The sequence below is a fragment of the Accipiter gentilis genome, chromosome 5 (assembly GCF_929443795.1).
Source record: "Accipiter gentilis chromosome 5, bAccGen1.1, whole genome shotgun sequence".
Classification (NCBI taxonomy): domain Eukaryota; kingdom Metazoa; phylum Chordata; class Aves; order Accipitriformes; family Accipitridae; genus Astur; species Astur gentilis.
In genome coordinates, this window is record NC_064884.1 from 5,205,374 (window position 1) to 5,219,553 (window position 14,180).

The following is a 14,180-nucleotide window of genomic DNA, read 5'->3' on the forward strand; positions in this document are numbered from 1 at the left end:
CTTTTTTTTTTTTCTTTCTTTTTTTTTTCTTCCATGGCCATCAATGAATAATCCATCCGCTCTCATCCTCACTGTATGCATGTGTTCCTCCGCTCCTGCTGCCAATGTTTATTCCTTTCTTGGAGGAAGATAAGCTCTGCAGATAGCACTTATTTATGGAGTATGGCCTTTGGACGGGCCCTGAAAGCACGAACTGCAGAAAGATGTTACAACCCCCCCCCCGCTTTTTTTTCTCGCAGGAACGATTTACACCGGTGCTCCTGGCCAACTGCGCCTGCTCTCTGTGCCAGGAAGGTCTCCTGCCTCCACCTGCGAGAGCTGCTTTTCAAGGGCGTTACTGAAGCGCACCAGGAAGGAGGTTTTTTCTTCGGAAAAGCAAACGCGCTGCAGCACAGCTCTCTTCTAGCGAGGCTGGGCAGAGAGCGAGACCTTGCAGGGACCGAGACCCATAGCTGTAAACTGAGGCACGGATCACACGCACCCCCACAGCCCGGCTCCGGCCCGGAGGCGGCTTTGCCTCCAGCCTCTGTCCCCGGACACCCTTCGCCTCCGTGCTCCGCCAGCACCCACTTGTGGAGGCCGGGAAAGCTGCACGGCAAGCGGCCGCACAGGGCAAGCAGCCGGTGCGTCTGTGTGTCCCCCCCCCCCCCCCGCCATTCCCCAGCCTTCCCTTTCGGACCCCTTCGAGGCCGCGGTAGCCTCAGGGCAAGCAGGTGGCATCAGCTTCGGGAAAGCGGAGTCCCCACCTTCCTCCCACGCTTTGGGGAGCGCGGCGGGTTGCAGCACACCTGGGGGACGTGCCCCGGTTGCTCGTCTGCCCTCAAAGCCCAGCTCTGCCAGAGCACGCACAAAGCCAGAAACGACTACCGAGTTGAGCTCAGGGTCTACTGCTCATACTTAGAGTTCACACCCTTCGCTTGTCTGCTACTCCCAGAGCCCTCCCGACACAGCACTGAGATGTCCCTACGATCCAGGCACCCCAGAGCCTCACCGCTACAAAATAAGGACATTCAAGCTCACCGGGATATGACCCCATGCTCCCACAGCGAGGTCGTGTCCGCTCCCGGCAGCCCTGTACAGGGAGCAACAGTGGAAATGGGCTACGCGGGGCTCCCAGCAGAAAGGCACGAAGCCACCCTGCCATCTTCTCCCACGCTGCTCACAGCCCACCTCGTCCCACAAGCTGGATTTAACTCCGGCAAGCGGGGATAAAGTCCCACAGTGTCCTGCTGCAGCAGGAGACGAGGCAGCAAAGAACATACCCCTGTAAATGCTGACCATGTAAGTGAAAACCCAGCAATTTCAGCTTCCCCAGAAATCACAGTAAGGGGATAAGTTGCCTTGGTGGCTCAAGTGGAGAAGGGCCGAGGTTGCCCAAGTCCTCGGTCCCACCTCTGCATTCACCACACTAGGGGGAATCAGCACTCCACGTTTCTTCCTCGAGCAGCCAGAGCCAAGAGCTCCGAGCTGCCCAAAACTCTGCAGCCCTCATCTCCCCTCAGCTATGGCTGCAGAGGAATAGACAAAGAATACTTCATTGAGGCTGCTGGACCAGACAAGCCTCCAGCCACATGGTGCAGCCGCACATCTGCGTAATATCCCCTCATGGGACCCCACCATCACTCCGAGAGAAGAGCAAGCACCACCAGCTCGCCTAACCCCAGGACCTGCCTCTACTGATGGTCTTTTACTTCACCTCAGACTCTTCCACAGTTGCTTGCAATGAGTCAAAGCCGTCTCCCTGCTGAGGGGCTGGGTGGATGGTATGCTTGAGATGCAGGACCACACTGAAAGTGCTGTGGTCGTGCTGAACAGCAGGGTGTCCCTCCCCCATCCACGGGTCTTCAATGTCCCAGGTGCAGGCTTGAGACTTACCCATAAGGGAACAACTCTTAAACCAAGAACCCAAACAAGTGGATCACATGCAGATTATGCTGCACAGAGAATCTTTTAGGCCAGGGATGCTTTAAAAAAAAATCAGTTTATTTTACCTTACAAATGATAAATAATTTGTTTTAAAAAAATCATTTCAAGTGTGTTTTACTTCATGTTGCAATATTAAAATACGTTTCCCTTCTCCCCCCTTGAGTGATCAATACAAAAATAATTGTGACCAAATTCATTTTCTTTGTCAAAAATTCCTGTATTTTAGGCAAAAAGGCACATTGTGAAGGCTTTTCACCAGGAGGTACAGGGGTTCACAATGACCCCAACAGCCTCTCTCCCCTCCCTGCTTGCTCTGACTTGAGTGGAAGAGGACACAGGAACCAGGCAGCACTCCTGCAGTGCTTTTTGTCTGATGCCCTCCAGGTATATACCAGGGCCAAGGTCAGCTTCAGTGGTGTCCCTGTTTTACATATAGGGAAAACCAAGGCACAGCAAAGCAGTACAATTATCTAAGAGCTTCTTGTGAATAGCTGGCAGAGTAGGACATAAAACTGGACGTAGATGTAGAATGTTGTCTTCTTCAAAATGACAGTGCGAACCCACCTGGGATCATCCTCCCCCCCTTGCAACCACAATGTTATGATGGTAGTCACAAGTCTCTAGATGTTTCTTTCTTAGTAGGAGAGTCACAGGACCAACACAAAAAGTTGGGCCTTCACTAGTCTAAACAGGGATTAATTAGAGCCCTAATTACCAGCCCTTTAGGGGCAAAAGTCATTGCTGGGATATATCCCCCCATTATATCTTCTAGCCACAGGAAGGATATAAAAGCCAGCTGGACACTAGAAAAAGCTACAGGCAGGCTCTTGCTTTGGGCAGGCATCGCACCTTCCTTGTTCAGGGTATGTGGTCCCATAGATCAGCTGTTTTCCCATTGGGAAATGCTGTTGTGTCACCAGGAGGTGGTGAAGTCAGCGAAGGGGCTTCTTCAGTGGCAGAGATGTTTGACAATGCAGGCCATCAAGACTATTTCTCTCCCTGCCCTGACAACTCATCAGGATGCTCGAGGCTGATAACTGATCAGAGCTGCCCCCTTTCACATCGGCTAACTCCAGAGCAGGGCAAAACACACCCTTCCCAGTGCTCCACCCCAGCAACCCGTGTCTCCTGCTTCTTCCAGGGAGCTGGATCTCCTGGCAGCTGGCAGGAGAGCATCAACGCACAGTGAGCTGAGCCCGCTTATCACAGTATGAGGCAGCATCAGGTGGGGAGGGAGTCACAGGGGGCCAGAAGGAAAGGCACACACACAGAGCTCTCCTGGTACAAGGCACCGCTGTGAACTGTATTCCTTCTTTGGAGCAGCCCGCTCCAGGAGGCCCTTAGCATCATAAATGGTGGCAGGAGGCAGATGAGCTGCCCCTTGAAAAGGTCTGGCCTGGCTCTGCTAGGTCTCCTCGTCCCAGAGACATAGCTGCTTCTGCGGCACATAGTAATCAAAAGTGTAGCCCTTCTGGCAGCTGCGGATGCCACATTTGTAAGAAGAAACCTTGCCCCCAGCATCACGACTCTTGCAGTACTTCAGCATGCACGGGTACCACTCGATGCTCAGTGAGTAGCTGCAAATGCAGGGTTTCCAACGATCTGCACACAGCTTGCAACGCTGCAGGTCAGGGAGATCAGATGTCTGTGGCAGAACCTCAAACATGGAGCCGTCCACCCCTGCGGGAGAAAGCAGAGAGATGTTGCTCAGGGGGCTGCCGAAAGGCAAGGCCAAAGGAGAGAGCCACCAAGGCAAGCATTGCTCTCTCTGCACAGTCTCCAGGACAGTCGAGGAGAATGAGGTTAGACAGAGCGCATTCACAGGGGCTGTTTGGACACGAGCCTAAAGAGGAACCATGGGAGAAGAAAGGGCCCTGGGGAAAGTAAGCCAAAAGATACAGAGAGGGCGTAAAGAACATATTTCTTTGGGGTGATGGACCAGGTGAAAGGCTACCTTGAAAATACCTGCCTAATTAGGTTCACTAGGAGAGCACCACCAAAAGAAGTCAGATATGCTAACAAACAGAGTAGTGCAATGTGACGTGCAAGCAAACGATAGACGTGCCTTATCTACCGTAAAGAAAGCAAAAGAGAAGCCAAAATGATCTGTGCTGATCACCAGAAACCTGGCAGGAGAGATCACAGCAGAGTGCCAACTTGCTGACAGGAGCAGTTGCAACAAAACTGAAGGAAACTTACCTTTCTCCAGCCAAAATTTGACATCTTCTTCTCGGGTATAAATTGCTTCTTTGGCCTCTGCACAGACATTGTGGATGTGAGAGCTCAGCTGGGCCCCCTTGCTGAAGTTGACAGCTACATCCATGCTAAGATGCTCCAGGCCCCGCACCTCTTCAGCCTGCCGCACTGTCCTGGGATTTTTCTGCAGAGGATGAAATAATGAAAACTTGAATCCTGGTTACAACACATTCTTTATAGCATGTCACAATTTCTTGCCAACATAAGAAGATGTGCAAGGGGATGTTCCTCTGTAAATGCACCTGCATCTTATCTGGAGGGAAGGCACTGAAAAAACTTCTTGCTGGTGCTGAAACTGATGATAGTTTATCACTGCTCTGATTTGCCTCTGATCATTTCATAATGCTTTGTTTGTGATGAAGGGTTCCAAATCAGTACTTACTTCACTGGGCAATGTGGGACAGGGATTTTCAGGGTGATTGCTCTAGCCATCCACCTACCCTTTGATACAGACTAGGCTGAACTAAATCATGCCTCCTTCTAGTATATTAGTAGAACAGGATCAATACTGTTGGTAAACTTAGTTTAATACTGAGTCCCTCAGGCAGGAGGGGTGGTCAAAGGTGGGTCTAACAGCTGAACAATCGGGCAGCTGCCTGGGAAGGGTAGCCAGACAGGACAGCTCTAAGGAACCCTGGGTGGACTGGAGGATGGAACTGGCACTGAAGCCAGCTGCAGGGTGCCTCTTACCTGCCGCAGCTTTGCCATAGACTCGCTGGGGATGATCTCGTTGCGGTGAAGCCGCGTGACAAAGCAGAGCGCTTGGAACTGGCTCTGGCCCCTCTCCAGCTCCCCTAGGATTAAGGCACGGAAGATCTTCACCTCCTGAAAAAGAGATAAACAAACAGAGTGAGAGTCATAGATGTTTGGCATCAGCAGGGTGAACCGAGAAGTCAGGGTCAAAGAGGAAGGCTCCAGCCAGAAGAACGAAGTCAAAGGTCTCATACTTCTGCTACCTGAGCACAGGGGTGTAGTCCCAGGTTCAATCCCACCCAAAAACCTGCAGCATAGTAACTGCTGTCCGTGAAGAAGTAAGGGTTTTTGCAATCCCACTGTGGCAAGAACAAATTGCTGCCAGGTCACATCCCACATCCATGGCTTCCTCAAACAACAGCTGGGGGTTTGTGTCCTTTACCAAGAAGGAAGGCAAGCCTCCAAGGAGTCTCATTTTGTTTTGTCAAACAAGCATCTCCATGCATTACTCGGGGTAAGCAGTCCCAATTTCCTCTGCTGCCTTCCCTCACTTGCTTCTGAGCAACCAGTATCCTGGAGAACAAATTATTAATTTCTGAACCCTACAGCATGTGGAACAGAAATGAAAGTCAAATTGTTAGATCCAGAAGGAACCTGTTATGATCAGCTGCAGCTGACCTTCCTTTCTGCCCCAGTCAATAATTTTGGCATTTTATATATAGAGCTTCTGACATGGATTGTAGTCCGTCTCCAAAACCAGCTTGGAAACCAGTCATAGTTACCTCCACGGAGACTCACAGAATACCTTGTTCAATACTAAAACCTCCCTACACCCTCTTCTGGCATAAATTAACACCAATTTCTATGCAGGTATCAATTCATCTGGCTTCGGGCTTCAGAGGCATTTGTACACTCTGTGGGAATCTGCCATCCCCTGTCTTGGTGTCAGACCATACTACTACAAGGGATAAGCAGATGGATCGGAATGGTGCCTCTTCCTCGGTATGAAGAGCAATTATTGCCTTTTGGCACCCAGCCACAGCCCTCGCTCTTAACAACGTCCTCCACAGAGAGCTAGACAGATACTGGTGGCTATGGAGCAGCAAGCAGAAGCTATGCCAAGCTGCCAAGATCATCCCTTTCCTCCGGGCCTCCTAAGCTATACCTGTTGCACAGCTCATGAGCTCAGTTTCATCCAAACCTCTTTCTGCCCCAAGAAGAAGGGAGCCTTTCTCTTTTCTACAAGCTCTAAGCAGTGTCCCCACTGAGGTTTTTCTGCAGATTAGCTCATGCAGCCCACCATTTATTCCTTGCCTTCTCTTCCATATCCAGAAGAGAAAAGGGTATGCAATTCAGTGCACATCTGGACAGCTGAAAAACAGCTGCAATTTGGGATGCATTTCCCTCCCCAGGACAGGAGAAAGGATTTTGCTGGGTGCATTTGTTGACTGAAAACTCACCACAACAGGAGGACATGGAGGAGTCTGGGGAAGAAAGAGATACCAAAAATGCTTGTGAAATTACTATGGAATAATTATTTTTTTACAGCTTTAATGGGGAGAATTCTCACTGAGACATTGGCACCACTGGAACGACCCATGTTCCCATCTACATTTAGTCCAGCTGCCTTCCAGCTGATCTCTTCTGCTGTGAGCTCCCATGCTGTGCAAGGCTCAAGGATGAGTAGACTAAAACTGGTAGCTGACCCTGGCATACTCTTCAGCTGCAGATTTAATTTTCATTCACTTTGAACAATCAGCATTCGGTCTGGAAAAAGCAAACAGGGATAGCCGTGTTTTGCACTCAGGCTGAAAGCCTCTACAGGCAGGAGATTAAAAACAGTGCAGTACTTCCAGGTTGGAGGCAATTTTTGTAAAACGAGAACATGCTGAGCAACTGATTAATCCTTCTGATCTGCCTATTTAAGAATTAGCCTTCAGACACCCAACTCTTTCCTCCTCAAGGCTGATACATACGAGAGATTCACAGCTCTCGCTGCGCCCAGCAAACGGTCCAGAGCTCCCAACTGATCCCACACAGCTGCAGGTCCCTCGCTCTGCCTCCCAAGTCCAGAGCCCAGCTGCCCCCACAGAGTCCAGGCAGAGATAAGCTCCTTCCCAAGTGGTCTCAGGTCCCAAGGTGCCACTTCCACACGATACAAAGGACTCCTGGACTCAGTGACTCTGTTCAGTGGTGAATTCGGACACAGGTTTTAAGTATGTTTTAAGTGTTTCCGAGTTCCAAACACACAGGAGAGGAAGGACCGAATTTGTGTCATGACAATGCACCAGTGGAGCAAATGAACAGCTCTCAGGCATCAAGACAAGCATCGAGAGTCCCCCTCCAACCCAAGACGGACACCAGGAGCAAGCTCGGAGCGCACAGCGTCACCAGCCACTGCTGTATTGCCCTCAAATCACCTTACTGCACTGCCTCCAACTCCAGCCTCGCTCCCATCACACCAGTGAGCAAGTGACCCAGGGCCGCTGCTCAGCTAATCTAAATATTTACCCGCCTATCTCTGTGTGCTTACTGATGTACAGGTCAACGACTCCCTGTAAACTCTAGTAAAGATCCCTGCAAAAATCATCATTGAAAGAGCACATTGGTAGGTAATGGAAGGAGGCAAAGAAAGAGAAAGGTGGTCTTGCAGTGGGGGAGGTACAGCTGCAGGAGGAAAGAGCAAGGGGAAGACAGTATAGGTCAATGGGGTGGTGTCCCACTGCATGACCCACCCTTTCCTCCACCCCCAGAGTCTCCTTTCTCAGAAAGGCATGGCCCATCTCCCTCATGTCTCCCTGCTCCTGCCCTTGGGCACACACCCAGCCAGCCCTTTGCTCCCCACCTGCCTGCCGCAGCCCCTTCCAGCTGAATCAGAGAGGCTCTGTGCCTGGCTGCCTGGTCAGGTACATTAAACAGCTTGGGTCCCCCAGAGACGAGGTCATTTCTTCGCCTCCTCCCTGCGTTCCCAGTGCTTCTGGGCCACATCCCTCTCCCAGCTCTGTCTCACTCCACGACATCTAAACGAAGCAACTGTGGCATGAAGAGGGCTCCGGTGCTGCCTGAACAACAGGCGTCAGGGATTTCCAGCACATTTGTTGATACCAAGGGAGATGCACTGAAAAGACAGGAATAGTCTGGGTTTGCCAGCACTGAAATAGCCAGTGAGCCAACAAACAGCTTTAATCAACCTGTTTTGTTCAAGGAGCTGGCTCCTGTAGCACATGTTGTTCTGAAGAGAGAAGTCACACCTTTACCTGGCTGCGAGCAAACCCAAAGTGATCCTTGCTGTGGATTTCAGAGCAAGGCTAGAACTGTGCTGCACGCTGGCCCATTTTCTGGGAGACACAAACCCCGCAGTGACCACTCTCTCCTGAGCGAGAAGTCAGTCTCTTCTTTTGCCCAGCCCTGCTTCACCTCTCTGTCTCAAAGCCTTGCTTGGCTTTCCCTAGCTTCCCAGCTCACCCTGCCGTGGCTGTGCAGCCTCAGGTGGAACAAGAACCGAAGCTTGTCACATCAAAAATATGTCATGCTTCTCACACGAGAAGAGCCACTGAAGTTTTTCCTACTCGGAGTGCCTTTCCCTCCCCAGCCACTTCACCTCTTTCCCACCAGCAGGAGTAGGGTGAATCGGTGCCGAGGCGGGTACCCAGCCAAGGCAACAAACGGCACCTTTAATTCCGGGTTTCTGCAAAATTTCCCAGCAGGGAACAAGTCCCAGCAGAACATTGCCTTTGCAATGCGGGGACTCTCCAGATGAACTCATCATGAGGGCGCTGAGAATCCTTGGCCCTGACCTGCACTCGTGTGGTGGGTACTGTTACAGCTATTGTTTAGGTTTGGACGACAAACGCTTAGTGTAACAGAAAACAACCAGTTCTGCAGCCGTGCTTTAACCATGCCACTGGAAGTAACCGCAGCCTTGGCTTTCACAGCAAGGCGAGAGCAGCTCCTCTTTCCTAAAAGCAGGAAAGAAATCAGTGCACCGAGCTCCCAACGGCCTGGGTTGCCTGCACCTACCGGAGGGACTTCCAGCAAAGAACTAGCCTGCAAGGAGGAGCAGTGAAATCACCAAACTTCTTCCCTCCTCACACTGTCCTCAGCCAGCTCCTCCAGGGACTGTCATCTGGGGTGCGAGAACAATTCAACCTCCGTTTCTAGGGTTTATCCAGTAGAGACTTACAAGCCTGTGTGGTCTAGATCTGAGCCCAGGCTCTCGACTTCACATTGAGTGGAGCAAACCAGTTCCCAGGGAAATAAATTATTTCAATGCCTTCCTCCCCGCAACCCGTTCAGCTTTCCTGCCAAATTTCTCTCCCCCAAGGACATCAGCGCTGCTGTGGGACCCACTTTTGTCTTTGCTATCGTATGCCTGCTCAGAGTGGTGGGTACATGCAAAAAGGACACACTGCTTGGGGCACTGGGAAATACCGGCACTCCTGGGCCCAATTCCTTACGCTGTCAGCAGCCTTTGCTGTGGTCAGGGTCCTGCCTGCACTGCCCCAGGGGAACAGCTACAGCTGGCCAGAAAGCCATTGTGCTCGTACAACATAGAGAATCCACACTGGGGGCCCAGTCAGCTGAGTTACCCTGACTGGGCAGGGATTATGTTTTTTAACCCCTCTCCTACTGGAAACGGCTAGAGTGAAGACACTTTGGTGCATTGCCTCTTATACTCACGAATCTATAAAGGCGAACTAAGGATGTGCTGGGAGAGAAGGGGGGGGGGGGGGGAATAAATGCACATTTTCAGGAGCAATAAGGTTTGACTCTGATTCTTACAAGCATTGTGCAGCCAGAAATCCCCACAATGCTCTGAGATGCTTGGAAAAACAACCTCTAGTTAAGCATCCTCATGCTCAGCACCAACAGCTTGAGCAATGCCTAAAAGTAACTGTCAGAGACCATTTTTGAAACTGAAGCCTACCTAACAAGGGATTTCCCCAAAGCCATGGAGTCAGCAAAGGGCAGCTCTTGCCGCACGGCAGGAGTTTAGCCCTCCAGCCCTGTGCTCAGCTCAGCAGCTATCACGCTGCCTTTGCATATGGTACAGCTGCCGTCTACCCACACTTCAGCGATCAGTTCAAGAGAGAACAGTTTTAAGCACTTCACTACAGCTCAAGGTAACAAACACCACCATGTTTTAATGAGCCCACCCCATCCCTCCTGCCCTCCCAGAGGGTGCTGAATGACCCTCCTTTTATATTTTTGGTATCTCTACAGAGAAGAGACTGCTTTCCAAACTACATGGATATCATCTATCATGGATGCCATCATCTTCGGACAGATGCTTTCCTGTATCACCTGGTCATTTAGCACCTAACACAATGGACCCCTGGCAAAATTCTCAAAACACCACCCCAGAACATTACGTAACATCAGCTTTATTAACAAGGAAACTGAAAGGACTGGCAGTGCAAGCGTTAAAATACCATCACCCATGGTTTCTCTCCTGCGTTTCCAACACTTTTCCAGCAATCGAAACAAACAAACAGAACTTTTCTGGCAATCAAAAGGAAAAAGAAACTTTTCTATATCTTTGTACTGACCTTGGAAAAAAACCACCCACTTTGTTCTCAGGCCACTGTTTTAACAACTGGCAAGGTCATGCTATTCGAATTAGACACAACATTTACAGTTGCTGTCCCCCCTCACTCTTTTTTGCAATACATTTTATGCCTGACAGTGCTACACAGGAAAAGAAGAAATGTTTTCATCACATTCTTTCAAACTGCAAGAACAGAAATGGTCTTCACTACTGCCCTTCCCAGAAAACATCAAGTCCCAGTTTGGACTCCCACTGACCAGTTTGTGCTGCACTAGAGAATGAGAAAAAAAACTGGTGTGCTCTGAGGACACGACTCTTTCATGTTCAGCTCTGGAGGGGAGGCAGGGGTGGGAGAGAAATGAAAATCCCACCTCTGTGGAAGACCCAACCACTGCTCAAGTCCCACCCAGCTTCCACCAGTGTCAGAGCAAAGCAATGAACTGTGATCTCATTAAAACTCCTTCCTTCTCCAGCCTCTGGTCTAGCAGCAACTCCTTGTCAGCAAAGGAAAAAAAAAAAAAAAAAAATAAATCTGCCTTTGGACTAACCCCCTGCAGTTTAAGCCAGAGAAGTGGAAAAATCATTTGTGCAAAACCCCAGCATCCTGGCCACAGCATGACCACACAACCTAGCTTGGGAAAGCCAGATCAACAACCCCAGCTGCTTTTATCAAGGCTAAGAGCCTCAAGACCTTCTCTCTAGAGAGAAGAAGTTGTGTAATACTAGAGATGAGCACCAGAGCAGAACGGTGAATTGCCTCCATGCAGCCAGAACAGGTCAGAAGGGGAAGCCTGGCCAGGCAGCTGCCTGCTCACATCATTACTCACTGCACCGCAAATTCATCTCCTCAGTCCTTTATGTTTTTCTGGCTTTTTTCAGCTATTTTCCAGCAAAGCCATGAAACAGAGAGAGCCAGTGCCCAACTGTTCTAAAACTGACGATTAGGAATGGACTTCCCCAAGTCCGATACTTGCAAAGCCTTCCAGGGACCATCTCCTGTGTAGTTCCAGCAGGAGCTGAGGATGCACGGCGCTAAGAATTTAACATACTGAAGTCAAGATACCTTCAGAGAACCTGTACCCAGAAGCAGCTCAACTATAATAAGGATGAGAGCGAGAGAAGAGCTAACATGGGCTCTGTTGGGTTTGTAGATGAGATCGGAGAACAAGCTCCCCTCAAGAGGAGTGGAAGCAAGTGAAGAATGCTGAAATGACCAACAGCTCAGGACACCAGAAGTCCACACGTCACATCCCTGGCTCCCAAAGGGCCTACCTAGAGGATCTGTAATGAGCTTGGATTTCCTTTGGCCAGGGATACACTGTGGTATGCAAGACTGCAAACTGCAGGCTTAAGAGCCCTCCCTCCCTTCCTTAACTTCCCTAGTGTGGTATGTCTTCTTGGAATTTTTTTTTTTATGGGACTGCTTCCTTGCACGTGTGCTGGAGTACACCGAGCGTGCCGCCACAACCAAAATCACCAAGGCTTCTGCTAACATCTCAGAAAGAGGTGGGCTTGACCCTGCAGCCTCCAGATGGAAGAGGGCCATCTGAGAGGCTTGCAAGAAGACTGGGACCAAAGAGCACAGCTGAGAGGGAAAGTGGCACCAGAACAATCCCTGGCAGAAGGCTCCAGGGTTCCCAGCAGGTTGGGACACACCACCTTCCTATCTCATGGGTTTCAGCTTCCTCCTGCCGCAAACCAAAGTCCACCTGAGCAAACAGTCTGAACGGAGGCTTGGAAGAAGAAGCTTGCCATGCTACCCGGACAGCCATGCCACCCACACGGCAGCAAACAGCTCTTCCCTGTGCAATAGCAAGTTTGCTGCATCCAGCCAGGCTTGGCACGCTCTGAAGAATGCCATGCTGGCCCTGAAGCTACCATCTCCTGCTGAGAAGCTTGGGATCTTGGGCTTCAGCTCAGCAAGTATCACCTCCCTGCAGAAAGGCCACTTCTCAAGCACCGGGCTGGGAGAAAAGGCTCCCCTTACAGGAGGGCTGTCGTCAGGCCCACGGACAACTGATGGTCAAACACTTCCCACACCACAAACTCACACACGTGCTCCCAAAGACAGCAGGACTGCACTTAAGGAACTAGCTGTACCCCACGCGCATTGTGAGGAGAGATGTCCTAGTGATAGAGCAGAGCACAAACACCCCTATCCGGGAGTCGGGAACCGGAGCTCTCCCCACCGCACAGAGACTCCCCTGCCCCGGCCCTGCTCCATGCCCAGTTGCTGCTGAGCCTGCCACGCCAAAACTATGCTACTCGCAACTCAGCAACGAGAAACAGAACTGCTAGGGTCGGCTGGGTGCTGGGGAAGCTCCGCCACCCACGCCACTAGTATCTTTACCACTTATTTTCACCACAGAGGCAGCCCGGGTTACAGGTGTAACGCCAGTGGGGACAGCAGCCTGCCTAAACGGCGTGGAGCTAGCTATACGTGTGAGAAGAGAGTGCAAACAAAGACCCCAGCAGTGCTCGAGGGTGGATGGACCCTTCCCCACACATGCGCAAGGACCCTCCGTTCCTCAGAAACGGTTCTGGCTCCTGGACCCTCAGCCAGGGTTTCCCCAGGCTCCCAGCGGGTCCCAGGTTCGGAAGGACCTTGCGTTCTCCTATCACCAGCGCTCGCCCCACAACCCCCCCCCCCCCCCCACCCCACGCCAGCGTCCTGACCCGATCGTCTCGCTAAGCCCATCTGCCGACCCGCGAGGTGCGAAGGGCCGGAGCTCCCAAGCCGCAGCCTTCGCTCGCCTACAGCTCAGCCGGGAACCGCCGCGGGCCTCCGGCCCCGCAAGACACGCCGCGGGTGGGTTACCCCTCCGCTGCCCTCCTCGGGGCTGGGGGACCCCGGCAGGCAGGCGGGGGACAGGCTTTCAGCGCGCACGTCCTCCCCGGGGAAAGCGGCGCGTCCCCGCGAGAGAGCGCGGACCCCCCGCCGGCGCCCCCGTTACACCCCCCCCCCCCCCCCCCCGCCGGCGGCCCCTTCCCGGGGGTCGCCGGGGACCGCGGGGGCGGGAGCCCGGAGCCCGAAGAAGAGCCGTACCTGTCTGAAGTCGGCGGTGAGGGTGACGAGGGCACCGTCGGCCGTACGAAGCTCCAGGCTGATGCAGTCGGAACCGCTGTCGGCCTGCAGGCTCTCCTCCGTCACCTGCCCGCCGGGCAGCCGCACCCGCACCCGCAGCTCGGCCCGCGCCGCGGGGCCGGGCGCGCCGGGCAGCGGGGCCAGCGCCAGCCAGAGCAGCGCGGGCAGCGCCGGCAACCGGCGCCGCGGGCCGCGCATCCCACAGCCCCCCCGCAGCCGCCCCGCCGGGGCCGAGCCCGCGGCCGCCGCGGGCTCAGGGCAGGGCCGCCATGGGGCGGGGGGCGCGGGCGGAGCGGTGCGGAGCCGGCCGGCGGGCAGGCGCGGAGCGGCGGCGGCGCGGCAAGGAAGGCAGGCGGCCCGCCGCGCCCCCGGCCCCGGCCCCGGCCCCGGCCCCGGCCCCGCTGGGGTGGCTCGGCGCGCCGCCCGCTCGCCCTTTTCATTCAAGCCCTCGGCGGGCTCTTCCCTCGCCCCCCCCGCCCGTCACTTCCTTCCCCAGGCCCAGGGACCGGCCCCACGGAGGCAGCGCGCCGCCCCGCCGTTAAAGGGCCCGCGCCGGCGGGGACGCGGAGGGCGGGCGGGCGAGGCTCGGCGCCGCCAAGCTCTGTCCTAAGGCAGCGTCCCCCGCTCGTAAGCCCGCTGCCTCCTGGCCGCGGGGCTCCGCAGGCGTCTTCT

General features: G+C 53.3%; 1 protein-coding gene across 1 annotated transcript; it reads right to left on the reverse strand.

The window, feature by feature from the left end:
• Positions 1–1,965: 1,965 nt before the first annotated feature.
• OAF (out at first homolog) lies at positions 1,966–13,706 on the reverse strand. Its single transcript, XM_049800554.1, has 4 exons — positions 13,470–13,706; positions 4,873–5,007; positions 4,126–4,306; positions 1,966–3,606 (listed from the first exon to the last, which is right to left on the reverse strand). Exons 1-4 carry the CDS (start codon positions 13,704–13,706, stop codon positions 3,332–3,334), a joined length of 828 nt encoding a protein of 275 aa, XP_049656511.1. The 3' UTR covers positions 1,966–3,331.
• Between the last annotated feature and the right edge of the window lie 474 nt (positions 13,707–14,180).

Bases quoted from the DNA above. Each gene is read 5' to 3' on its own strand.
- OAF (XM_049800554.1), bottom strand. From the start codon at position 13,706: ATGCGCGGCCCGCGGCGCCGGTTGCCGGCGCTGCCCGCGCTGCTCTGG. The intron at 5,008-13,469 runs GTACGGCTCTTC...TCTCTTTTTCAG, and splicing joins TCACCGCCGACTTCAGACAG to GAGGTGAAGATCTTCCGTGC. The intron at 4,307-4,872 runs GTAAGAGGCACC...CATCCTCTGCAG, and splicing joins CTATGGCAAAGCTGCGGCAG to AAAAATCCCAGGACAGTGCG.